Below are 27,843 nucleotides of genomic sequence, written 5' to 3'. Positions count from 1 at the left end.
CTGTCAATCCTCCATTAATCTATAGCTGCTTTATTGCAATAATTTAATTCTGGATACACAGTGATTCATTTCATACCTACAAAATTTTACGTGGGAGTTGTGTGAGAGATTGCCAGATTTAGGTAGCGGCTTTTAATGACTCAGCTGGGAACATCAAATGAGTCATTCAATAAAATAATGGTGGATTGTAATTTGTGAAAATAAAGAACAGTTTCGTCACAGATGTTATGTAGGATCAGATATGGTGCAATACTCCACTACAGACAGCAGGTGGCATACGTGGATTTTGAGCGGGTCTCCCCAGTATGATCATGTTTTGGGTTTTCAGCTGTTCTTCATACAAGTGAAGCATGAGCTGATATTGAGTACTTGCCATATAAATAGTTAAAAATTCCACTAAATAGTACAGATCAATTTAGTATCAAACATGAAGACAGAAACTCATTCAATTTTTTTTAATAAAAAACGCAAGTCAATAGAAATCTTCCCTCATTTCAAACAAAAACAGCGATGTGCCATTTTATCGTCATATGTACACTATACAAAGGTATTTACAAGTCTTTATAATTACATATAAATATATAATATAAAATGATATTTTCAGGCAAGACCTCTAGCCCTGCAGTTTATAGTGTAACAGTATAAACACTACTTATATAAAATATTCCATGGGAAGAAGTCTTAATGCAATCCATATATTTAACAGAATATCAAATACGCAAGTGTTCATCCTGTCAAAGGAAAAAAGATCAAGATATGGCAGTTTCATACAAACATTGTCTTGTAGTAGGCAGTTACAATCAAGTTAAACAATGGAATGTCAAAAATAGTCTAAGTTACCAAATGGAAGACGTTACCCAGCCCTCATACGTTACAGTGATAAACAAGTGCCCCCACAAGATATCTATACTTTAGGGAAAATAAGTGCATACTGTAGTGAGAGGACTTGGGATAAACAGATACTTAAATACATGGAACTATTCTGCATCACACAATGCAATATAGTTAAATTGATTTATCCATGTTTAACATTCAATGCCCTGTGAAATGCTGTTTGCTGCTTTTAAAGCAAGCAAAGGGTTAATCAAAGGATTGAGATTTATCTACAGGCACATCTAAATGACCCCATCTATGAGGTGTTCCAGTTAATGCGCAAGTTCAAGTTACTAGGTCCAGCCTTTGTTTTTAATAAGTCAAGTTCTTCTTTGCAAGGTCCACTAGAGATGCAGAAGGGCATCTAAACACCCATGCAGTACCAGCTGTAGTGTGACCCAGGTCAGTCCACAACAAGAAGAGTTCATGTGTTTAATGTGCCACACTGAATTGCAATAGTCCTGGATTTACATATGCCGCTTCATGTGTAGGGCCAAGTGGTCTGAGCGGGAAAAGGCGCGGTCACACAGGTGACACTGGAAGGGCCGATGTCCAGTGTGTTTGCGGAAGTGGCGTGTCAGTTCATCGGATCTGGCAAACTTCCATCCACATCCTTCCCAGTTACAGTGATAAGGTTTTTCACCTGAATAGAAGAGAAGACCAAAAGATTAATAATCTGTCCCAAATCCACCATGCTGCTAATGAGTTACATAGGGATATGATCCTTATTAGATATAGGATAAATAAATATAGCTATAGGATTTTTTTTTTTTAATGTTCTACTCAAAAACAGGAGCAATGTTTTAACTAGTCATCGATTTATGAATGCCCAATGTATCTAATAAGTGGGCATAAAATAAGAAAATCCTTTAATAGTCCCACCATGGGGAAATGTAGTGTGTTACAGCAGCATAGATAATACAATAGCTCCAACATACATTAATAGCAATATCATGTTGTACCTACCAGTATGGGTTCTTAGATGAGCCTTGAGATGAGAACTCTTGGTGTAAGTCTTCCCACATCCAGCATATGAGCAGGTATGCGTAGCAGTTCTCTTTCTGGGCCATGATCTGCGGCCCCTCTTTGGTTTGGCATCCAGGATTTCCAAAGGAGAGCAAGGTGGGGTTATGACCCCTCTGGTAGCAGACAGCTGCATAGGTAAATTGTCCTCAAACATGGTAAATTGTGAGGGTCCTTGATACTGGTTAGAAGGTGGATGATGGAAAGCTGTTGCATTTTGGTAACCATGGCTGTATGACATTGTCGGATGGCACATCAATTGGGTTTGACAGTCATTTAACATCAAGTCATCTGGGCTCAGAGGCGGCGTGTCAATGCCACCCATCTGTGGAGAGTTTGCAAGTCTTGGTTGGTCGTATGCCATCATACAAGCCGCGCTACCTTCCTGCTTAACCTTTGAACAGGACTGAGGCACCAAGCCAATTATAGGTCCATAAGAGTCCATTGCTGGTTCTGTTTTAATGGACTCTGGAAAATCAAAGCTTTGACTGACAAAAAACCTCCCCTGAACTTGGTTGGCATGGCAGTAGTTGTCCAGATCAGATCTCATAAGCTCAGTCATGAGGCTAGATGAGCTGTAAGGAGGTGGACTGTGCTCAGTGCTGTAGCCCCCTGGAGAAGGGTTTGTTTGGTAGTATGTGCAGGCTTCAGGAGGAGGCAGAGAGTAATCGCCACAGGTCTGGACATTCTTGTCTGCACCCATGGACAGCACAAACTCGAGAACATTGTTCAGATCTTCATCCTCTTTCTTGGAGCAGAAGGGCTCTGTGTTGTGCATGGCTTCAAGGGCATCACAGCTGCTATGTGAAGACTTGGATTCATAAGCACCCTTCCATTTCTGTGAAAGAGAAATACAGAAGAAGATTAGGCATTACCTGGTACAGGAGCAGTGATCGTGCTACAAACAAGGCTCAATCCCCTCTGGCACTCGCAGCACAACGCCACCAAATCGCCAAGTCTGACTGAAGCCAAACGTGAGGTGCTTTGACACGTGCACAATGCGAACAATCCCCTCCGTACATCCGTATCTACAAGCACACGTGTCTTCACCTGCCCACACCTGCTGAGGATACTTACTTCTTGGAAGCACTTCTCTCTCGGATTAGCAAAAGTAGAGAAAGAAGGGAGGATGGACTCCGTCAGAGCCATCTCTGTGCTCCTTAAACCCGGGTCAGATTGGCACCGACAGCGACAAAAATAAAGAAATTGTATGGAGTAAAAAGTTCAACCAAGTTACAGTATTAAACCCCTCGGAGAGAGGTCCGTCCGTGCAGATGCGAAAACTAAACTTTCCTTGCAGTGCGAGGGGGCCTAGATTATAAATAAAGGCACGGGGGGCAAGCACCAAACCAATTGCAAGGAGAGGAGGAAACACGTTCAGGATAAGGAGGCTGAGCACTCAGCGGAGCCTAAATTTAGCAGCACTATATAAACCCTTCAGTTCAGAGCAGTCTGCGACCAGAGGAGCAGCTCCGGGAGCCCTTTAAAGAGTTAGCCACGCCCCCGACAGCCCGTCACTAAGCAACCCAAGGAAACACAGGCCAACACATTGACGTGTGACGTGACTCTGACGTAGGAGGGAGCCCCGGCCTCAAAAGCCCGCCTTTTTTTTTTTTTTTTTTTTTTTCTTCGTTTTGTACAGCTGCATGTTTGAAGTGTGTGTGAATTCCTAAGGACTTGTCAACTCTGACAGAAAATATAGCAGAAAGGGAATGGCTGATTTATTAGGTTTAACAAGCTCAAGGTGCAGATAATAGCGCTGGAGTGAACAATGCAGCTCTATTCATAGAGACGGTGCGGGACAAAAATAAACATTTTATGTAACAATACTATTAGATACTCTACGTTTTTCCCCCATAAGGGCTAGTTCACACGTGGGCAAAGGGGAGGTTTTTGACAGCGGAATTCGCTTCAAAAACCTCTCCTTTAACATGGTGGTCTATGTAGACCACTAGCTTTTTTTTTCCTCCTAGCGTTTTCCGCCTGAAGAAGCGACATGACCTTTCTTCAGGCGGAAAACGCCTGAAGAATTGCATAGAAGTGAATGGGAGGCGAAAACCGCGCGGTAAAAAACCGCGCGGTTTTTTACACACAAAACCGCGCGGTTTTTTGCAAAAAAACGCGCGGTTTTCGCCTGCAGTTTCTATAGCACATATAGGAAAAAAAAACCTAGCGAAAACCGCTAGCGAAAACCGCGTCAAAAACCTCGTCAAAAACCGCGTGGAATGCAAAAAACAGCGTCAAAAAAACTCCTCGAGGTTTTTTACCTCGCACAAATAAGCTAGGCGGTTTTCACGTGTGAACTGACCTTAATGCTACTGTAGCAGCAAAGTGTGTGTGATAACTACAGTAGGTTCACATAGTGCAACAATGGCCTCAGCACTGCAGAGCACAGGTATATGAAATATCCTGGGATTAACCAGTAATGAGGGATTGACTGGAATTAATCACTGTGTGTGCTTACTTATAAGGGAAAGCTCCTGTGACCCCACAACTGAGAGCAGTATATAGTACGGTATATAGTCTGGAATTAATCACTGTGTGTGCTTACTTATAAGGGAAAGCTCCTGTGACCCCACAACAGAGAGCAGGTATAGCCACATCCAGGTACATAGTACCTCAGTATCATAGTATATAGTCTGGAATTAAAAGGGCTCTATCAGCAAAATCATGCTGATAGAGCCCCACATATGCATGAATAGCCTTTAAAAAGGCTATTCAGGCACCATAAAAGTTATGTTAAACTACCCCCCCCCCCCCCCCCCCCCCCCCCCCCCCGTTTTAAAATAAAACCCTAAAAAAGAATGTGCTCTACTTACGGAAGGTGCACACTGGGCGGGCATTCAGGGTGTGTCTTCATCTTCATCCCAGCCTCTTCTTCCTCCGATGTCCTCCGGTCCTGTCCTCCTCCAGCGCTCGCGAACGGACTTTGATAAAAATAAAAATGACCTGGGCGCATGCGCAGTAGCACGCGGCTTCTACTACGGCTACTGCGCATGCGCCCAGGCTATAGCTAAGCTATGAATAAGGGACCTCATCCTTGTTCCCGAAACGCGTAAGCTTATCTGTTTTTTGTACGTGCCTGGATCCATGTCTGTACTATGTTTTTAAATTTTTGAAGTAAAAGTTATATTTTATATATAATTGGGCATGCTGGAGTAATTTTTTTTTTTTATCATAGTATATAGTCTGGAATTAATCAGTGTGTCCCTTACTTATAAGCGAAAGCTCCTGTGACTCCACAACAGAGAGCAGGTAAAAACCACATCCAGCTACATAGTAGGTCTCCCCTTATATACTGAGAACTATCCTGCAATTAATCAATGTATCACTTAATTATAAGGGAAAGCTCTTGTGAGCCCACATAGTGCAGGTATAACCACATCCGCACATATACTGTGTAATCACCCTCAATATTAAAGTATATAGTCTGGAATTAATCATTGTGTCACTTACTTATAAAGGAAAGCTCCTGTGCCACAACAGAGGTCAGGTATAACCACATCCAGGTACATAGTGTGTGACCTCCTCAGTATCAATAATATACAGTCTGCAATTAATCATTGTGTCCCTTACTTATAAGAGAATGCTCCCGTGGTAACACAGTGCAGGTATAACCACATCCACGTACATAATGTAACACCTCTCCTACAGGTGAGATTCAGTATATCGCAACATGTGCTAGGCATTACTCCAATTAAAGTCCTCATGCTGGAGATGCCTATCTCTCTCATTGATCAATTTTGTTCGACACATTAATACTATGATGCTTAATGAAAAAATTGATGCCATTATCTCAGACACTCGCCCACTCTTTGATAGAGTCTAGACACTATAAATTAATAGGTCCAATATTTTGGGTCTGCTATACTGTCTTCAATCATGATAGTTGCCAGGATTGAGTGTAGTACTAATACCCCTTTTCTTGGGCAGCATCTCCCTTCTACCCACCCCTGATCTTGTCCTTTAGCGCTACTCATTACCCCTCTAGTTCCCTTGTGTTAGTTTTTGGTTTTTATACCCTTTTATCCCCTTTTCTTGTCCTACAGACTTGCTAACTTTAGACGTGTCATTATTTCATTGTTCTTTATGTTTGTCTTGCCTCGCATTTCAGAATTGAGATTATGACTGTTTTGATGTTTGTTTTGTATTCTGTTTTGCATTTTAATATATAGCTTTAAAACTAAAGTCCTCATACAGTTCTCCAGTTGAAAAAAGGTGGTATAACCATAACCTATATCTACAGCATGTTAATACACATTTTTATTGCAGATTACAAAGGGTGAAATCTGTGGTATTTCTGCAAAAAAAAAAGCCAAAAGAAAAACACACTGTTTTTCTGTTTCAGAAAATCTGCAGTTTCAGTCCCATAGAAACATAATTTTAAAATGGCAAGCTTTCCATATGTTTTTTTATAGTGTTTTTTTACACTTGTTTTTAGAGTAGACCCACATGGAACTGAAACTGTATGTTTTCTGTACAGAATTTTCATACATAAATGATGCCACATTTGACAGTAGCAGCAATGTGGATGTGATTTTTAATGTCTGTAGTGGAATCTGCACATAACTTGACATGTAGTGCAGATTTAACCCCTTAACATGCCACGCCATACTACTTCTGAGTGATTCAAGGGCAAGTATGCTATAAAAACGTTATGCCTTAATAACGCTATAAAAAAAAGGTTAAAAAATATATATATCACAATCACAAATTAATGTATTTTGGTCTCTTTGCCTCACCCCAAAACTTGGAATACAAAGTGATCAAAAAGTCATATATACCAAAAATTGGTACCAATAAAAATTACCATTTGCCTTGCAAATAAAGAGTCCTACCATAACTCTGTCAACAAATCAGTAAAAAAAAATATAGACATCAGAGTACAGTGAATCCAGGAAAATTGTTACTTTCAAAACATGACATTTTATTTAGTAAAAGCAGTAAAGCTTAATAAAGTCAACATAAATATGATATCAGTGTAATTTTAATCACCTGCTGGACAAAGTTGCCATATCATTTTTAATTCAGAGTGAACACTGTAACCTTATAAATGTTATATATTTTGGAAGGCGGAAGGAAAAAAAAATACCACCTGAACTATCCTAGGTCCTAAGTGTTATAGGTGTTTTCTGGCCCCTGAATTTTTTTCCATCTTCCCAGTACATCTTACAGAATATTATATGGTACAATTATGAAGTACAGTTTGTATTGCAAAATGTAAAATGTAAAAAGTTATGGTTTATGGGGAGTCAAAAACAAAAATAATAAAAGAGCTGCAGCAGGAATGGGTTAATGGAAGGGTTGAAAGCAGTAGGGTCACTGCTATAGCTGAACTGTGCCAATTTTTTGCAGAGGACCACACTGCTATGTGAAACTCTACAGCATGGTCACCGTATGTGGTCATAGCCAAAAACTAAAGCACCATGTTGCAGAAAATCAGCTCCTTTTACTGCACATTTTGCTTCTTTTTTTTTTTTTTTTTTTTTTTTGAGCCAAAGCCAGGAGTAGATTGAGAAGAAGGGAGAAGTATTTATGCTTTCTAGACATTTCCCACTGCTTTTGTAGCCATGTTTGGATATGTCTCAAAAAACCTGCAGCAAATTCTGCAACAAAAAAGCTGCGTTTCTGTAACATGGGGTCTTAGCCTAAGGCTGAAACACCGTATTGCGAAAATGCAGCATTTTACAGTACCTGGAAAGTAGATGCGATTCTGGCTAATCCCATCCAAGCATTGCAGAAAAAATTCTGCAGCAGAAAGCAATATCATTTATACCTGTGGAAACTCTGGCATTTCCGTATAGATATAATAAGGGCAGAAAACTCTACCAAAATGCAATGAAAAGCGCTGCGGAAAAAAAACTAATGTGTTTCCGCTGTGGTTTGTTCCACAGCTTTTTTTTTGCTGCGTTTCGCTACAAGGGGCCTTAGCTTCAAGGTGTTTTCCAATCTCATTTATGGCCTATCTACTCTTATCTTAAAGATGCATATTTCTATGAGAGCATGCTTGCTTAAAAGTTTTCAGAAATTCTCATAGAAGCGAATGAAGAGAGTTGTATACGCATGTCACCCATGGACCCTCGAGCAATGAGCGAGGTCCCAGACGTTGTACATGAATCTTTAAGACATCTATGGCATATCCTGTGAATATGCAATAAATATAGATAGTAAAACCCCTTAAATGGATCTATAAAAAGCTATAAATTTGCTTTCATATTTTACCTGTTTTTGTGATAAATAGCGTAGCATGCTTAATTATAGAAAAGACAAATTGTATTAGTGTATTTGGATTCAAGCCATAGAATCCATAGGAACATTACAGGATGATTATGCTAGGTTTACACATGTATTGCCTTTCTTTTGAGGCAGACCGCTAAAATACTGGCAATACCCAGAGTGTAACGAACCCAATTAACTATAATGGAGTCCATTGGATGTCCATTTATTTTACACGGAAACCAGAAGAGGAAAAGCTCTGTCCAATTTTAAGGCAGACACTAAGAGACTCCGGCCCAGATGTGAACTTAGCCTTAATATGTCCTGTGATTGTAATGACTTTAATTTTTTAAAATAAAATAGATACAGGATATGTTTCTTTATGCAATTCAAACTAATCCTCATTCTTTGATAATGTTTCAGTTTTTATGCTTTTGAGACACACCACATTAAACGAGTAACCCTGCTTCTTAAAATGGTTAGTCTATCCTCATGGGTGGGAAATAGAGTTCTACAGGGGTTGTCCAAGAGTGTAAATTAATGATCTATCCTTAGAATAGGTCATCACTTTGAGATTGGTCGGGGTCTGGCACCTGTCCCTCCATTGATCAGCTGCATTTAGCACAGAGTTTGGAATCGGATGCAGATGGCTTCACACACTGGGCAGTGACTCAGCTCCCACCTCCCACAGAATAATGACTTCTCAGTGCCCCTATACTGCACAGTGTTCCCTTAAAATAACCTCACTGTATAACACCCTGTTAGTGCCCTTATGTATGTTGTTTCTTAAAGGGATCCTATCATTCACACATAATTTTTTCTAGATACCACGTCGGAATAGCCTTAAGAAAGGCTATTCATCTCCTACCTTTTGTTGTCTTCTCCGTGCCGCCGGTCGCCTACAATCCCGGTTGTTGTTGGTACGCAAATTAGCTCTCTTGCAGCACTAGGGCCGGGCCCCAGCGCTCAGACAGCTTTGGGAGCGTCCCCAATGCTGCAAGAGAACTCTCTCCAGCGCTACCTCCATATTCTTCAGCAGTGTCATCTTCAGCCTCTTCTTCCGGCAGTGGCTTGTAACTTCCAGGCCTCGGGCCTTGGGCAGAACAGACTGCGCAAGACCACAGGCCACGAGAAAATGGCCGCTTACAATACTGTGCAAGCGGCCATTTTCTCGTAGCCTAGAAAAAATAGTGTGTAAATGATAGGATCCCTTTAAGTGACACCCCCCCCCCCCCAAAGCATGATGCCTCCTTAGTGACTCCACAAATTAGGATTCACCCTTATTTCCCAGCACATAGTTTGATGGTATGAGTCCCAGCCACTGCTTCTCCATCTTGCTTTCCCCTGCATCCCACCCCTGGCCAAAAACCATCAATGTTAGATTTGTAATAGTCTGACTGATTGAAGGAGTCACGTTACTTAGGCAAGCATTGCAGCCTCTTCATTATTTATATAGAAACTGGATGCTGTTCATACTCAGAAACCCATACTTTTAATTACTGGACTGGGGCTACTTTGCAATGCCCAGATCAGCCACTGCTATTACATTTTTATCATTTATTATGGAGTGTAAACAGCATCCAGATGCATTGTAAACAATGAAGAGGCCGGAGTGCCTGACCCTTTCTTGACAGAGCGTCTGACTTTTCAAGGTGCTAATTGGAGGTTATGCCCCACCAATATAACATTGATTGCCTATTCTAAGGTCTGTATTACACAGTCCATTCCTGACCAGGCCAAGCATCAGTCGACAATCACATGTATTATGAAAGCTGATGCAAAGTGAATGGGGAAAAAAGATGCTGCCGATAATATTACACAGTGCTTTTTCAATTAGGAACAGCATGTTGTAATTGCAGCAATGATGAGCACATATTACCATGCATTTAACCTGTAATCTAATAGACATTAAATTCAAAATGTGCTACTCATTGCTGCAATTAAAAAAATAATTCAGTTAATAATTAAAAAAGTGAAGGAGCAGTGAGCTTTTTAGCTTTTTACAGTATTAATTTCAAGGGACTTTCAGGACACCATGTTGTTTTTGCATAGCCCTGGAGGTGCCAGTAAATTGGAATTCTGCCACATCAGGAACTGAGCAGAGAGATAAGGGAGAGATAATCAAATCAGTATTGTTTGTCTTCAGCTGAATGGTACTGGTTCGCTTGTGAGGACCACCTTTTGTGCCTGACTTACGCCAGGTCTGCTTGAGGCTTCCCTTGAAGGGCTCACATCTTTTTCTGGTGCCGCGGAGACTGGAACCTGTCTGTCTAGCCACCCCACTCAGGAGTATAAGAAGGGGTAGAAGAGACAGTTGGAGAGTCTTATGGAATTATCCCCTGCTGTGCAGATGAGTTGAAGCCAGCACCTGAAGGTAGGAAGACAGAAGATCCCCTGTCCTGAGGGAACCTGGAGAAGGATTTGTGCCTGTTTATGCCTGGAATGTAGTTGTTGCGGCCCGGAGAGTCGCTCTGTAGGTTTGTGTGGTCGTTGAGAAACAACCCCTCACTTACACCCATGAATGTCTATGGGTTTATTCACATGACAATACAGTCCATCAAAAAAAAAAAAAAAAAAAAAAAAAAGTGAATAGATCCAAAGAAATTTCTGCCATTTCAGCCATTGCAAAAAAATGGCCATTTTTAATTTTTGTATGAATAAGGCCTAATCCTATGGCTGCAATTAGTAAATAACCTTTATACTTACCTGGTTCCTTTTAAGACATAGTTATTTTTGTAATGGCAATGTATAGGCTTACAATTACACTAATGCCACATTCATTCATTCATTCATTCATTCATTCATTCATTCATTCATTCAATCAATCAAAACAATAGGGATCCAGGGATCATTAAGATGCAAGGTGTGGTAATGTAGCATAAGTGGTATAGTGAGAATACTACAAAAAACAACTCACATTTTAAGCCTATAAAACCTTGTTACAACCCTAAAACAGCATCGGAAGTGCAGTGTTGTGGTGAAAGAATACTTTAGAATATTTTACAGCACTGAAAAGAAAGTTCTGAAAAGCCATTATGTACTTGAAAGGAGATTAAATAAATAGTGAAAAGAAAAAGAATGTGAGCTTAGACTGGAAATACATTTTTCTTATCCATGCATAAAGCCATTCCATTAACAGACTATCCCCTTTAGAGGATTTGCAAAGAAAAACAAGTTTTGTGAGATTAGACTTTTTTCTTTTTTTTATTGCATGGAAACGCAAGGTTTGTTTTGCAAACGAAAGCACGACTGTTCTACAGTTTAGAGCAAGAAAATTGAGGAGGGGTACGTCATGGAGCATTAACATAAAGAACATTACTTGTGTAAGTAATGTGAGGGCGTGAAGATAAAAACATTGCTGTTATACAGAAATGGTATCTATTAAAAATACAGTCAAGCGTTTGTATGTTATTGTGTATAGTATTATCATTATTTTGATTTGTAACAGGTGAAATTACAAAAACTAGTAATTTTTTTTTACACAGTTCTTATGCATATTCCATATCTATGCATTTTTGCACAAAATTTTAAATCTTTGATAATATATATGTCAGCGTGTTGTGCAGGTTATTCAGATAAATGCAGAATGCTAGTGCATGGTGTCATGAATTGTGTTAATATTTAGAGATGAGCGAACACTAAAATGTTCGAGGTTCGAAATTCGATTCGAACAGCCGCTCACTGTTCGAGTGTTCGAATGGGTTTCGAACCCCATTATAGTCTATGGGGAACATAAACTCGTTAAGGGGGAAACCCAAATTCGTGTCTGGAGGGTCACCAAGTCCACTATGACACCCCAGGAAATGATACCAACACCCTGGAATGACACTGGGACAGCAGGGGAAGCATGTCTGGGGGCATAAAAGTCACTTTATTTCATGGAAATCCCTGTCAGTTTGCGATTTTCGCAAGCTAACTTTTCCCCATAGAAATGCATTGGCCAGTGCTGATTGGCCAGAGTACGGAACTCGACCAATCAGCGCTGGCTCTGCTGGAGGAGGCGGAGTCTAAGATAGCTCCACACCAGTCTCCATTCAGGTCCGACCTTAGACTCCGCCTCCTCCGGCAGAGCCAGCGCTGATTGGCCGAAGGCTGGCCAATGCATTCCTATGCGAATGCAGACTTAGCAGTGCTGAGTCAGTTTTGCTCAACTACACATCTGATGCACACTCGGCACTGCTACATCAGATGTAGCAATCTGATGTAGCAGAGCCGAGGGTGCACTAGAACCCCTGTGCAAACTCAGTTCACGCTAATAGAATGCATTGGCCAGCGCTGATTGGCCAATGCATTCTATTAGCCCGATGAAGTAGAGCTGAATGTGTGTGCTAAGCACACACATTCAGCACTGCTTCATCAAGCCAATACAATGCATTAGCCAGTGCTGATTGGCCAGAGTACGGAATTCGGCCAATCAGCGCTGGCTCTGCTGGAGGAGGCGGAGTCTAAGATCGCTCCACACCAGTCTCCATTCAGATCCGACCTTAGACTCTGCCTCCTCCGGCAGAGCCAGCGCTGATTGGCCGAAGGCTGGCCAATGCATTCCTATGCGAATGCAGACTTAGCAGTGCTGAGTCAGTTTTGCTCAACTACACATCTGATGCACACTCGGCACTGCTACATCAGATGTAGCAATCTGATGTAGCAGAGCCGAGGGTGCACTAGAACCCCTGTGCAAACTCAGTTCACGCTAATAGAATGCATTGGCCAGCGCTGATTGGCCAATGCATTCTATTAGCCCGATGAAGTAGAGCTGAATGTGTGTGCTAAGCACACACATTCAGCACTGCTTCATCAAGCCAATACAATGCATTAGCCAGTGCTGATTGGCCAGAGTACGGAATTCGGCCAATCAGCGCTGGCCAATGCATTCTATTAGCCCGATGAAGTAGAGCTGAATGTGTGTGCTAAGCACACACATTCAGCACTGCTTCATCAAGCCAATACAATGCATTAGCCAGTGCTGATTGGCCAGAGTACGGAATTCGGCCAATCAGCGCTGGCTCTGCTGGAGGAGGCGGAGTCTAAGATCGCTCCACACCAGTCTCCATTCAGGTCCGACCTTAGACTCCGCCTCCTCCGGCAGAGCCAGCGCTGATTGGCCGAAGGCTGGCCAATGCATTCCTATGCGAATGCAGACTTAGCAGTGCTGAGTCAGTTTTGCTCAACTACACATCTGATGCACACTCGGCACTGCTACATCAGATGTAGCAATCTGATGTAGCAGAGCCGAGGGTGCACTAGAACCCCTGTGCAAACTCAGTTCACGCTAATAGAATGCATTGGCCAGCGCTGATTGGCCAATGCATTCTATTAGCCCGATGAAGTAGAGCTGAATGTGTGTGCTAAGCACACACATTCAGCACTGCTTCATCAAGCCAATACAATGCATTAGCCAGTGCTGATTGGCCAGAGTACGGAATTCGGCCAATCAGCGCTGGCCAATGCATTCTATTAGCCCGATGAAGTAGAGCTGAATGTGTGTGCTAAGCACACACATTCAGCACTGCTTCATCAAGCCAATACAATGCATTAGCCAGTGCTGATTGGCCAGAGTACGGAATTCGGCCAATCAGCGCTGGCTCTGCTGGAGGAGGCGGAGTCTAAGGTCGGACCTGAATGGAGACTGGTGTGGAGCGATCTTAGACTCCGCCTCCTCCAGCAGAGCCAGCGCTGATTGGCCGAATTCCGTACTCTGGCCAATCAGCACTGGCTAATGCATTGTATTGGCGTGATGAAGCAGTGCTGAATGTGTGTGCTTAGCACACACATTCAGCTCTACTTCATCGGGCTAATAGAATGCATTGGCCAGCGCTGATTGGCCGAATTCCGTACTCTGGCCAATCAGTGCTGGCCAATGCATTCTATTAGCTTGATGAAGCAGAGTGTGCACAAGGGTTCAAGCGCACCCTCGGCTCTGATGTAGCAGAGCCGAGGCTGCACAAGGGTTCAAGCGCACCCTCGGCTCTGATGTAGGAGAGCCGAGGGTGCACTTGAACCCTTGTGCAGCCTCGGCTCTGCTACATCAGAGCCGAGGGTGCGCTTGAACCCTTGTGCACACTCTGCTTCATCAAGCTAATAGAATGCATTGGCCAGCGCTGATTGGCCAATGTATTCTATTAGCCTGATGAAGTAGAGCTGAATGTGTGTGCTAAGCACACACATTCAGCTCTACTTCATCGGGCTAATAGAATGCATTGGCCAGCGCTGATTGGCCAGAGTACGGAACTCGACCAATCAGCGCTGGCTCTGCTGGAGGAGGCGGAGTCTAAGATCGCTCCACACCAGTCTCCATTCAGGTCCGACCTTAGACTCCGCCTCCTCCAGCAGAGCCAGCGCTGATTGGCCGAATTCCGTACTCTGGCCAATCAGCACTGGCTAATGCATTGTATTGGCGTGATGAAGCAGTGCTGAATGTGTGTGCTTAGCACACACATTCAGCTCTACTTCATCGGGCTAATAGAATGCATTGGCCAATCAGCGCTGGCCAATGCATTCTATTAGCGTGAACTGAGTTTGCACAGGGGTTCTAGTGCACCCTCGGCTCTGCTACATCAGATTGCTACATCTGATGTAGCAGTGCCGAGTGTGCATCAGATGTGTAGTTGAGCAAAACTGACTCAGCACTGCTAAGTCTCTGCATTCGCATAGGAATGCATTGGCCAGCCTTCGGCCAATCAGCGCTGGCTCTGCCGGAGGAGGCGGAGTCTAAGGTCGGACCTGAATGGAGACTGGTGTGGAGCGATCTTAGACTCCGCCTCCTCCAGCAGAGCCAGCGCTGATTGGTCGAGTTCCGTACTCTGGCCAATCAGCGCTGGCCAATGCATTCTATTAGCCCGATGAAGTAGAGCTGAATGTGTGTGCTTAGCACACACATTCAGCTCTACTTCATCAGGCTAATAGAATACATTGGCCAATCAGCGCTGGCCAATGCATTCTATTAGCTTGATGAAGCAGAGTGTGCACAAGGGTTCAAGCGCACCCTCGGCTCTGATGTAGCAGAGCTGAGGGTGCACAAGGGTTCAAGTGCACCCTCGGCTCTCCTACATCAGAGCCGAGGGTGCGCTTGAACCCTTGTGCAGCCTCGGCTCTGCTACATCAGAGCCGAGGGTGCGCTTGAACCCTTGTGCACACTCTGCTTCATCAAGCTAATAGAATGCATTGGCCAGCACTGATTGGCCAGAGTACGGAATTCGGCCAATCAGCGCTGGCCAATGCATCCCTATGGGAAAAAGTTTATCTCACAAAAATCACAATTACACACCCGATAGAGCCCTAAAAAGTTATTTTTAATAACATTCCCCCCTAAATAAAGGTTATCCCTAGCTATCCCTGCCTGTACAGCTATCCCTGTCTCATAGTCACAAAGTTCACATTCTCATATGACCCGGATTTGAAATCCACTATTCGTCTAAAATGGAGGTCACCTGATTTCGGCAGCCAATGACTTTTTCCAATTTTTTTCAATGCCCCCAGTGTCGTAGTTCCTGTCCCACCTCCCCTGCGCTGTTATTGGTGCAAAAAAGGCGCCAGGGAAGGTGGGAGGGGAATCGAATTTTGGCGCACTTTACCACGTGGTGTTCGATTCGATTCGAACATGGCGAACACCCTGATATCCGATCGAACATGTGTTCGATAGAACACTGTTCGCTCATCTCTATTAATATTGTATTATGTAATTATGAATTTTACTCTGGTTGTGGTTTTCATTTATTATAGTGGCTATGTTTTGTTGTGTGTCTAATGTATATGTTAAATCCAATTCACAATCCACAGCTCAGGATATAGGTTGCCAATTAAGCAGGATGTTAATTCAGTGTGTGGCTTCCAAACAAGAAAGGCCGGTTGCTACTCTGAATCAGATATTGGGGAATCTATATTGCACAAGGGAAAAGCATAGCGTCAAAGGCATGTTTGTCATAATCATGTTTCATAACCATTGTTATACAGAAATATGGTTGCGTAATCTCTGCCATCAGGAGCGGTAATGTTCATAACTAGAGATGAGCGAACACTAAAATGTTCGAGGTTCGAAATTCGATTCGAACAGCCGCTCAATGTTCGTGTGTTCGAATGGGTTTCGAACCCCATTATAGTCTACGGGGAACAGATACTCGTTAAGGGGGAAACCCAAATCCGTGTCTGGAGGGTCACCAAGTCCACTATGACACCCCAGGAAATGATGCCAACACCTCTGGAATGACACTGGGACAGCAGGGGAAGCATGTCTGGGGGCATCTAACACACCAAAGACCCTCTATTACCCCAACATCACAGCCTAACAACTACACACTTTACACACTCAATACCACCTCTCTGACAGTAGGAAAACACCTTGAAACATGTGTATTTGGCACTTGCAGTGAGGAGAGCTTGTCACCAGCAGTGAATTTGGCCCTTGTAGTAAGTTGAGGTTGGCACCAACATTTGTTTTGAAAATCAGGGTGGATTGAGCCTCTAACCAGCAGAGTTTGGGCAAATTCATGGTGGAGGGAGCCTCTAAACACCCCAGTTTGGGCAAATTCATGGTGGAGGGAGCCTCTAAAAACCCCAGTTTGGACCAATTCATGGTGGAGGGAGCCTCTAACCAGCCCAGTGTGGGCAAATTCATGGTGGAGGGAGCCTCTAAAAAACCCAGTTTGGACCAATTCATGGTGGAGGGAGCCTCTAACCAGCCCAGTTTGGGCAAATTCATGGTGGAGGGAGCCTCTAAAAAACCCAGTTTGGACCAATTCATGGTGGAGGGAGCCTCTAACCAGCCCAGTTTGGGCAAATTCATGGTGGAGGGAGCCTCTAAAAAACCCAGTTTGGACCAATTCATGGTGGAGGGAGCCTCTAACCAGCCCAGTTTGGGCAAATTCATGGTGGAGGGAGCCTCTAAACAGCCCAGTTTGGGCAAATTCATGGTGGAGGGAGCCTCTAAACAGCCCAGTTTGGGCAAATTCATGGTGGAGGGAGCCTCTAACCAGCCCAGTTTGGACCAATTAATGGTGGAGGGAGCCTCTAACCAGCCCAGTTTGGGCAAATTCATGGTGGAGGGAGCCTCTAAACAGCCCAGTTTGGACCAATTCATGGTGGAGGGAGCCTCTAAAAAACCCAGTTTGGACCAATTCATGGTGGAGGGAGCCTCTAAACAGCCCAGTTTGGGCAAATTCATGGTGGAGGGAGCCTCTAACCAGCCCAGTTTGGACCAATTCATGGTGGAGGGAGCCTCTAACCAGCCCAGTTTGGGCAAATTCATGGTGGAGGGAGCCTCTAAACAGCCCAGTTTGGACCAATTCATGGTGGAGGGAGCCTCTAAAAAACCCAGTTTGGACCAATTCATGGTGGAGGGAGCCTCTAAACAGCCCAGTTTGGGCAAATTCATGGTGGAGGGAGCCTCTAACCAGCCCAGTTTGGACCAATTAATGGTGGAGGGAGCCTCTAAACAGCCAAGTTTTGGGAAACTCATGGTGGAGGGAGCCTCTAACCAGCCCAGTTTGGACCAATTCATGGTGGAGGGAGCCTCTAAACAGCCCAGTTTGGGCAAATTCATGGTGGAGGGAGCCTCTAAAAAACCCAGTTTGGACCAATTCATGGTGGAGGGAGCCTCTAACCAGCCCAGTTTGGACCAATTCATGGTGGAGGGAGCCTCTAAAAACCCCAGTTTGGACCAATTCATGGTGGAGGGAGCCTCTAACCAGCCCAGTTTGGGCAAATTCATGGTGGAGGGAGCCTCTAAACAGCCCAGTTTGGGCAAATTCATGGTGGAGGGAGCCTCTAACCAGCCCAGTTTGGACCAATTAATGGTGGAGGGAGCCGCTAAACAGCCCAGTTTGGACCAATTCATGGTGGAGGGAGCCTCTAAAAACCCCAGTTTGGACCAATTCATGGTGGAGGGAGCCTCTAAAAAACCCAGTTTGGACCAATTCATGGTGGAGGGAGCCTCTAACCAGCCCAGTTTGGACCAATTAATGGTGGAGGGAGCCTCTAAACAGCCAAGTTTGGACCAATTCATGGTGGAGGGAGCCTCTAAAAACCCCAGTTTGGACCATTTCATGGTGGAGGGAGCCTCTAACCAGCCCAGTTTGGGCAAATTCATGGTGGAGGGAGCCTCTAAACAGCCCAGTTTGGGCAAATTCATGGTGGAGGGAGCCTCTAACCAGCCCAGTTTGGACCAATTAATGGTGGAGGGAGCCGCTAAACAGCCCAGTTTGGACCAATTCATGGTGGAGGGAGCCTCTAAAAAATCCAGTTTGGACCAATTCATGGTGGAGGGAGCCTCTAAACAGCCCAGTTTGGGCAAATTCATGGTGGAGGGAGCCTCTAACCAGCCCAGTTTGGACCAATTCATGGTGGAGGGAGCCTCTAACCAGCCCAGTTTGGGCAAATTCATGGTGGAGGGAGCCTCTAAACAGCCCAGTTTGGACCAATTCATGGTGGAGGGAGCCTCTAAAAAACCCAGTTTGGACCAATTCATGGTGGAGGGAGCCTCTAAACAGCCCAGTTTGGGCAAATTCATGGTGGAGGGAGCCTCTAACCAGCCCAGTTTGGACCAATTAATGGTGGAGGGAGCCTCTAAACAGCCAAGTTTTGGGAAATTCATGGTGGAGGGAGCCTCTAACCAGCCCAGTTTGGACCAATTCATGGTGGAGGGAGCCTCTAAACAGCCCAGTTTGGGCAAATTCATGGTGGAGGGAGCCTCTAAAAAACCCAGTTTGGACCAATTCATGGTGGAGGGAGCCTCTAACCAGCCCAGTTTGGACCAATTAATGGTGGAGGGAGCCTCTAAACAGCCAAGTTTGGACCAATTCATGGTGGAGGGAGCCTCTAAAAACCCCAGTTTGGACCAATTCATGGTGGAGGGAGCCTCTAACCAGCCCAGTTTGGGCAAATTCATGGTGGAGGGAGCCTCTAAACAGCCCAGTTTGGGCAAATTCATGGTGGAGGGAGCCTCTAACCAGCCCAGTTTGGACCAATTAATGGTGGAGGGAGCCGCTAAACAGCCCAGTTTGGACCAATTCATGGTGGAGGGAGCCTCTAAAAACCCCAGTTTGGACCAATTCATGGTGGAGGGAGCCTCTAAAAAACCCAGTTTGGACCAATTCATGGTGGAGGGAGCCTCTAACCAGCCCAGTTTGGACCAATTAATGGTGGAGGGAGCCTCTAAACAGCCAAGTTTGGACCAATTCATGGTGGAGGGAGCCTCTAAAAACCCCAGTTTGGACCAATTCATGGTGGAGGGAGCCTCTAACCAGCCCAGTTTGGGCAAATTCATGGTGGAGGGAGCCTCTAAACAGCCCAGTTTGGGCAAATTCATGGTGCAGGGAGCCTCTAACCAGCCCAGTTTGGACCAATTAATGGTGGAGGGAGCCGCTAAACAGCCCAGTTTGGACCAATTCATGGTGGAGGGAGCCTCTAAAAACCCCAGTTTGGACCAATTCATGGTGGAGGGAGCCTCTAAACAGCCCAGTTTGGGCAAATTCATGGTGGAGGGAGCCTCTAACCAGCAGAGTTGGTGGAAATCAGGGTGGAGGGAGCCTCTAACCAGCAGAGTTGGGGGAAATCAGGGTGGAGGGAGCCTAGTATTAGCAGAATTGTGCAACGCTTATGGTGGATGAGTATGAGGATGCGGAGGAATTGGAGAGGTTGAGTACAGACATGGAGTTTCATGTTGGGGTGCTTTACACAGGTGGGCACAAAAATGACGGCTCTACCCAGTGGTGGTTCATTTTTATCAAAGTGAGCCGGTCGGCACTCTCAGCTGACAGACGGGTGCGCTTGTCAGTGATGATGCCACCGGCTGCACTGAACACCCTCTCAGATAGGACGCTGGCGGCAGGACAGGACAGCACCTCCAAGGCATATAGGGCAAGTTCAAGCCACAGGTCCAACTTCGACACCCAATACGTGTAGGGCGCAGAGGGGTCGGAGAGGACAGGGCTGTGGTCGGAAAGGTATTCCCGCAACATGCGCCTATACTTCTCACGCCTGGTGACACTAGGACCCTCCGTGGCGGCACTTTGGCGAGGGGGTGCCATCAAGGTGTCCCAGACCTTAGACAGTGTGCCCCTCGTTTGTGTGGACCGGTGAGAACTTGGTTGCCTACTGGAGGAACTGCCCTCCCTGCCGCCAACGTCACATGCTGGAAACATCTCCATCATATTCTGCACCAATTGCCTGTGGCAAGCATTGATGCGATTGGCCCTCCCCTCTACCGGAATAAAAGACGAGATGTTGTTTTTATACCGGGGGTCAAGGATAGCAAAGATCCAGTACTGGTTGTCCTCCATGATTTTGACAATACGCTTGTCGGTTGTAAAGCACCCCAACATGAACTCAGCCATGTCTGCCACAGTGTTAGTTGGCATGACTCCTCTGGCCCCACCGGAAAGTTCAATCTCCATTTCCTCCTCATCCTCCATGTCTACCCATCCGCGCTGCAACAATGGGACGATTCGAAGTTGCCCGGAAGCCTCCTGTATCACCATCACATCATCGGACAACTCTTCTTCCTCCTCCTCCTCCTCCTCCTCCTCCATTAAACGCAGTGAAGCGGACAGATGTGTGGACCTACTCTCCAGCTGTGACGGATCGGATGCTATCCCTAACTCCTCTGTGTGATCTGAGTTATCCCTGATGTCAATCAGGGATTCTCTCAGAACACACAAGAGCGGGATTGTAAGGCTCACCATCGCATCCTCAGAGCTCACCCTCCTTGTGGACTCCTCAAAGACCCGTAGGATGTCACAAAGGTCTCTCATCCATGGCCACTCATGGATGTGAAACTGAGGCAGCTGACTTTGTGGCACCCTAGGGTTTTGTAGCTGGTATTCCATCAAAGGTCTCTGCTGCTCAACCACTCTATTCAACATCTGAAACGTTGAGTTCCAGCGTGTGGGGACGTCGCACAAAAGCCGGTGTTGTGGCACATGCAGGCGTTGCTGGAGAGATTTTAAGCTAGCAGCGGCTACTGTCGACTTGCGAAAGTGGGCGCACATGCGCCGCACTTTCACCAGTAGCTCTGGAACATTGGGGTAGCTCTTTAGGAAACGTTGCACCACTAGGTTGAAGACGTGGGCCAGGCATGGAACATGTTGGAGTCCGGCAAGCTCCAGAGCTGCTACCAGGTTCCGGCCGTTATCACAAACGACCATGCCTGGGCCCAGGTGCAGCGGCTCAAACCATATTGCCGTCTCATCGAGGAGGGCATCCCTCACCTCGGAGGCAGTGTGCTGTCTGTCCCCCAAGCTGATCAGCTTCAGCACAGCCTGCTGACGTCTACCAACGCCAGTGCTGCAACGTTTCCAACTCGTAGCTGGGGTCAATCTAACAGCGGAGGAGGAGGCGGTGGCGGAGGAGGAGGCGGTGGCGGAGGAGGAGGCGGTAGAGGAGGAGGAGGAGGGGGGTGTTCTTCTCGTGTCCCTGCCAGGAATGTTAGGCGGGGAGACGAGGTACACCGGGCCAGTTTGGGAAGCAGTCCCAGCCTCAACTACATTCACCCAGTGTGCCGTCAGTGAAATGTAGCGTCCCTGTCCGCATGCACTTGTCCACGCGTCGGTGGTCAAGTGGACCTTTGTGCAAAGCGCGGAACTAAGGGCCCGCCTGATGTTGAGTGACACGTGCTGGTGCAAGGCGGGGACGGCACACCGGGAGAAGTAGTAACGGCTAGGGACGGCATAGCGAGGTGCCGCAGTTGCCATCAGGTCCAGGAAGGCGGGAGTTTCAACAAGCCGGAACGCCAACATCTCCTGGGCCAGCAGTTTAGCGATGTTGGCGTTCAAGGCTCGCGCGTGTGGGTGGTTAGCAGTGTATTTCTGCCGCCGCTCCAATGTCTGAGAGATGGTGGGTTGTTGTAAAGAAACGCCTGATGGTGCCTTTGATGGTGCAGGAGAAGGAGATAAGACAGGACCAGGGGAGGATGAGGTAGAAGTCAACAAAGTGGCGGAGGCAGATGAAGTGGTGTCCTGGCTCGTCCTCTGGAGTGCATCGCCAGCACAGTCAGCAGTGGCAGTGGCAGAGGCAGAGGCAGTGGCAGAGGCAGTGGCAGTGGCGTGAACGGCAGGCGGCCTTTGTCCTGCCGTTGCTGCCTGCCACTGATTCCAGTGCTTGGATTCCAAATGACGGCGCATTGAAGTGGTGGACAGGTTGCTCTTCTCAGAGCCCCTAATCAATTTCGAGAGGCAAATTGTGCAGACAACACTATATCTGTCCTCGGCGCATTCCTTGAAAAAACTCCACACCTTCGAGAAACGTGCCCTCGAGGTGGGAGTTTTTCGGGGCTGGGTACGAACTGGAACATCTTGGGAGATTCCGGGTGTGGCCTGGCTTCGCCTAAGCTGCTGACCTCTGCCTCTGCCTCTAGCTACCCTTTTTGGTGCTGCACCTGCCTCAACATCCACACTACTTTCCCCGCTTGACATCCCCCCTGTCCAGGTCGGGTCAGTGTCCTCATCATCCACCACTTCCTCTTCCAACTCCTGTCTCATCTCCTCCTCCCGCACAATGCGCCGGTCAACTGGATGCCCTGACGGCAACTGCGTCACATCATCGTCGATGAGGGTGGGTTGCTGGTCATCCACCACCAAATCGAACGGAGATGGAGGAGACTCTAGTGTTTGAGCATCTGGACACAGATGCTCCTCTGTTAGGTTCGTGGAATCGTGACGTGGAGAGGCAGGTTGAGGGACAATGAAAGGAGCGGAGAACAGCTCTGGGGAGCAGGGACAGTTTGGGTTATTGTTCTGTAAAGCTTCGGAATTTTGGGAGGAAGGAAGACAAGACTGTTGGGTAATAGGAGGAGAGGAGGCAGAGTCTGACTGGCTGCTGGACAATGTGCTGTAAGCGTTCTCTGACAGCCATTGCAAGACCTGTTCCTGGTTCTCGGGCCTACTAAGGTTTGTACCCTGCAGTTTAGTTAATGTGGCAAGCAACCCTGGCACTGTGGAGTGGCGCAATGCTTGCTGCCCCACAGGAGTAGGCACGGGACGCCCTGTGGCTTCACTGCTACCTTGCTCCCCAGAACCATTCCCCCGACCTCGCCCACGGCCTCGTCCACGTCCCTTTCCGGGAGCCTTGCGCATTTTGAATTCCTAGTTAGAAATTGGCACTGTATACCAGTAGTAAAAATTGTGGGTGCACGTAACCCCAATATATTCTTTGAATTACCAGTCAGAAACTGGCACTATATGGCAGTAGCAAGAAATGAGGGTATTTGTATTCCCAATATATTCTTTGAATTCCCAGTCAGACAATGGCACTGTATACCAGTAGTAAAAATTGTGGGTGCACGTAACCCCAATATATTCTTTGAATTACCAGTCAGAAACTGGCACTATATGGCAGTAGCAAGAAATGAGGGTATTTATAACCCCAATATATTCTTTGAATTCCCAGTCAGACAATGGCACTGTATACCAGTAGTAAAAATTGTGGGTGCACGTAACCCCAATATATTCTTTGAATTCCCAGTCAGACACTGGCACTATATGGCAGTAGCAAGAAATGAGGGTATTTGTATTCCCAATATATTCTTTGAATTCCCAGTCAGACAATGGCACTGTATACCAGTAGTAAAAATTGTGGGTGCACGTAACCCCAATATATTCTTTGAATTACCAGTCAGAAACTGGCACTATATGGCAGTAGCAAGAAATGAGGGTATTTGTATTCCCAATATATTCTTTGAATTCCCTGTCAGACAATGGCACTGTATACCAGTAGTAAAAATTGTGGGTGCACGTAACCCCAATATATTCTTTGAATTACCAGTCAGAAACTGGCACTATATGGCAGTAGCAAGAAATGAGGGTATTTGTATTCCCAATATATTCTTTGAATTCCCAGTCAGACAATGGCACTGTATACCAGTAGTAAAAATTGTGGGTGCACGTAACCCCAATATATTCTTTGAATTCCCAGTCAGACACTGGCACTATATGGCAGTAGCAAGAAATGAGGGTATTTGTATTCCAATATATTCTTTGAATTCCCAGTCAGACAATGGCACTGTATACCAGTAGTAAAAATTGTGGGTGCACGTAACCACAATATATTCTTTGAATTACCAGTCAGAAACTGGCACTATATGGCAGTAGCAAGAAATGAGGGTATTTATAACCCCAATATATTCTTTGAATTCCCAGTCAGACAATGGCACTGTATACCAGTAGTAAAAATTGTGGGTGCACGTAACCCCAATATATTCTTTGAATTACCAGTCAGAAACTGGCACTATATGGCAGTAGCAAGAAATGAGGGTATTTGTATTCCCAATATATTCTTTGAATTCCCAGTCAGACAATGGCACTGTATACCAGTAGTAAAAATTGTGGGTGCACGTAACCCCAATATATTCTTTGAATTCCCAGTCAGACACTGGCACTATATGGCAGTAGCAAGAAATGAGGGTATTTGTATTCCCAATATATTCTTTGAATTCCCAGTCAGACAATGGCACTGTATACCAGTAGTAAAAATTGTGGGTGCACGTAACCCCAATATATTCTTTGAATTACCAGTCAGAAACTTGCACTATATGGCAGTAGCAAGAAATGAGGGTATTTGTATTCCCAATATATTCTTTGAATTCCCAATCAGACAATGGCACTGTATACCAGTAGTAAAAATTGTGGGTGCACGTAACCCCAATATATTCTTTGAATTACCAGTCAGAAACTGGCACTATATGGCAGTAGCAAGAAATGAGGGTATTTGTATTCCCAATATATTCTTTGAATTCCCAATCAGACAATGGCACTGTATACCAGTAGTAAAAATTGTGGGTGCACGTAACCCCAATATATTCTTTGAATTCCCAGTCAGACACTGGCACTATATGGCAGTAGCAAGAAATGAGGGTATTTGTATTCCCAATATATTCTTTGAATTCCCAGTCAGACAATGGCACTGTATACCAGTAGTAAAAATTGTGGGTGCACGTAACCCCAATATATTCTTTGAATTACCAGTCAGAAACTGGCACTATATGGCAGTAGCAAGAAATGAGGGCATTTATAACCCCAATATATTCTTTGAATTCCCAGTCAGACAATGGCACTGTATACCAGTAGTAAAAATTGTGGGTGTATATAGCCCCAATTCTATTGCTAGGGGACTTGCAGGGTATTTCTGGGGTGAAGGTGGGGGGGGCACACCGTTGGAACGGGTATCGGGGTATATATCGGGTATACGGGAATACACTGACAGTGTATTCCATTCAGGATCCTGGGAAAGCTGGGTTGCGGCGATTGAGCCCGTCAGTGCCACGTTACACTGACAAGCTTCTCCCTGGAATTTAGCTCTTACAAGAGCTGTTGTGGTTGTCTTCTCCTTCCTATCCTAGCCTGTCCCTGCCTACCCAGAATCTAAGCCCTAGCTAGCTGGACGGAAACCTCCGTCCTCGGTGAATTGCAAGCTCAGAATGACGCGAACCTGGGCGGCGCTGTTCTTTTAAATTAGAGGTCACATGTTTTCGGCAGCCAATGGGTTTTGCCTACTTTTCTCAACGTCACCGGTGTCGTAGTTCCTGTCCCACCTACCCTGCGCTGTTATTGGAGCAAAAAAGGCGCCAGGGAAGGTGGGAGGGGAATCGAGTAATGGCGCACTTTACCACGCGGTGTTCGATTCGATTCGAACATGCCGAACAGCCTAATATCCGATCGAACATGAGTTCGATAGAACACTCTTCGCTCATCTCTATTCATAACCATGCTAAATTATGTTTTGGTGGAAGGAAGTATTATTTAATCTTCATGTTTGGTATGGTATTCTTGAACTGTATATGAGGTATACCCAGAGGAAATCCACACAAACATGGAGAGAACATACAAACTCCTTGCAGATGTTGTTCCTGGCGGGATTCAAACCCAGGACTCCAGCACTGCAAGGCTGCAGTGCTAACCACTGAGCCACCATGTTGCCCCCGTGTTTATGTAGTCTAATTACCTTTTGTTCTCTGTAAGCACTGTACTTTTTATGTATATTAAGTTTTAAAATATAATAAGATTTTCCTTGTCCACACAATCCCACAGAGAGAAAATACTGCTTATGTTTGTTACCTCTTTGTTTGCCAGTGTGTGCTAGATCGTTCACTGAGTAGTACCAAAGATTGTCCACTGTGTATTGCCGAAGGGCGCAGAGGTGATTGATACTATGTGATTCATCTGCCGTACATGGCAGGTAGTGCCAGCTATTTCTGTGGATGTGCGGATATTGAGATTGCTTCGCTCCTTTGTATCCTAGTCTGATAAATGAGTGTGGAAGTGGAGTTCCCCTTTTATGATCACATCCAGAGTCATATGTGCTTGTGTGGTGAGGTGGTATTTGGATCTATAACACATAGTGTAGCTATATATCTAATTTGTATCCAATCTTAAAAGGGTATAACTATCCACATCTCACCATTTATCCTCCATGTGGTCATCTCGACTTCAGCAGATGGGACAGGGATCGAGGGACTCCTTTTCTTGACTCAAGTGCCATTGGTTGAATCCACATCTATCAGACATTTATGGCAGATTCTATAGATATGCCATAAATGACTGTAATGGGAGATTGAAATAACGCAATATATTTACAAATGGTCTAAAACAAAAAAAAAATGGAACATTCCTCACCTCTTATTTCCCCCACAATCCAGTGTACCCACTGATCATATGTAGTATGGACAGAATCATACAGATAAAAATGAAAGACATGAGTAATAAAGACATGGCCACTTTTCTCTAGTGAAGCATATTGAAGTTTCCCCCTAAGCCGAACAGCAGAACAACTGGGGTATTCCTGCCCCTATGAACTGTTAGGACAGGTGGAATTTTTAATTACCTAACAGCAATTGACCCCTATAAGAGACCAGAAGACCAACTCCCCCTTGTGTTTTTTTCTGTCCTGTGGGACAGGACAGGTGGACAGGGGAGAGGTGCTCTGGCCTCCTATAGGGGGTCCCCTCTCCCCCACCTATCAGTACCTTGCTGCGGCTCTCTCTCTGTTTCTGTGGTCCCCAGTTGGAGCTGTGTGGCGCTGACATCCTTCAAGTCAAGTCTGTAGGGACCCGGCAGCCTCTCAATGCTGGTGTGCTGTTGCCGGTGAGGGTAGGAACCTTTTTGTTCCGGCGGGTCCTGGGAACCAATATGCGGCTCCCGGGTTCCGCCTGAGCCAAGGACTGCTTTCGGGCGAGCCGCATATGTGCAGATCGCGCGACCCGTTCCAAGGGCCGCGGCTGCGATATTGAAGAAGAAATTAGAAGGATTAAGGTAGGACCCTTCTTTTCTGCCTATATTAACCCTTTCCTATTATAGGAGGGGAGGGGTGAGGGGAATTATATATAAAATGTGCACAGTATAAGGAAGGTTGTATCAGGTCTATGGGAGGGGTTGCTCCACCCCCTTTTTTTCCCCAGCCCACCTATTTAAACCCCCCTCCTCCAGACAATGTTGCCGAGGGATCGGGAGGCTGGTGAAGGTCCTAGCAGGAGGGTAAAGTTCTTTAAGGCCAGTTCGGGCCTAGTCCAGGTGATGGAGGGGGAGTGGAGGCATCCTGAAAAACCATTCGCACCCTCCTCAAGGTTTAGGACCCTGTTTCCTATGACGGAGTACCAACAGGGGGCTTGGGGGCCACCACCAAAAGTTGATGTGGCAGTAGCCAAGTTATCCCGCCGAACTGTCCTCCCTGCTGAGGACGGGTCGAGTTTACAGGACCCATTGGACCGCCGTGTGGAGGGGTCCTTAAGGCGGGCATACTCTGCCGCCTCTT

The 27,843-nt window shown here is 45.6% G+C and overlaps 1 protein-coding gene across 1 annotated transcript in view; it reads right to left on the bottom strand.

The window, feature by feature from the left end:
* Positions 1 to 446: 446 nt before the first annotated feature.
* Positions 447 to 27,843, bottom strand: part of KLF2 (KLF transcription factor 2) — a 43,637-nt gene continuing 16,240 nt past the window's right edge. The window contains exons 2-4 of the mRNA XM_075280764.1: positions 2,974 to 3,066; positions 1,840 to 2,734; positions 447 to 1,516 (exon numbers count right to left, since the gene is read on the bottom strand). Of these exons, the coding sequence (XP_075136865.1) occupies positions 1,341 to 1,516; positions 1,840 to 2,734; positions 2,974 to 3,045 (1,143 nt within the window). The 5' untranslated portion in view covers positions 3,046 to 3,066 and the 3' untranslated portion in view covers positions 447 to 1,340. The remainder of the gene's footprint in view (positions 1,517 to 1,839; positions 2,735 to 2,973; positions 3,067 to 27,843) is intronic.

This window comes from Leptodactylus fuscus, chromosome 1 (assembly GCF_031893055.1).
Source record: "Leptodactylus fuscus isolate aLepFus1 chromosome 1, aLepFus1.hap2, whole genome shotgun sequence".
Lineage (NCBI taxonomy): Eukaryota > Metazoa > Chordata > Amphibia > Anura > Leptodactylidae > Leptodactylus > Leptodactylus fuscus.
The sequence above is the reverse complement of the archived record's forward strand: the minus strand, read 5'-3'. Positions and strand labels throughout refer to the sequence as shown.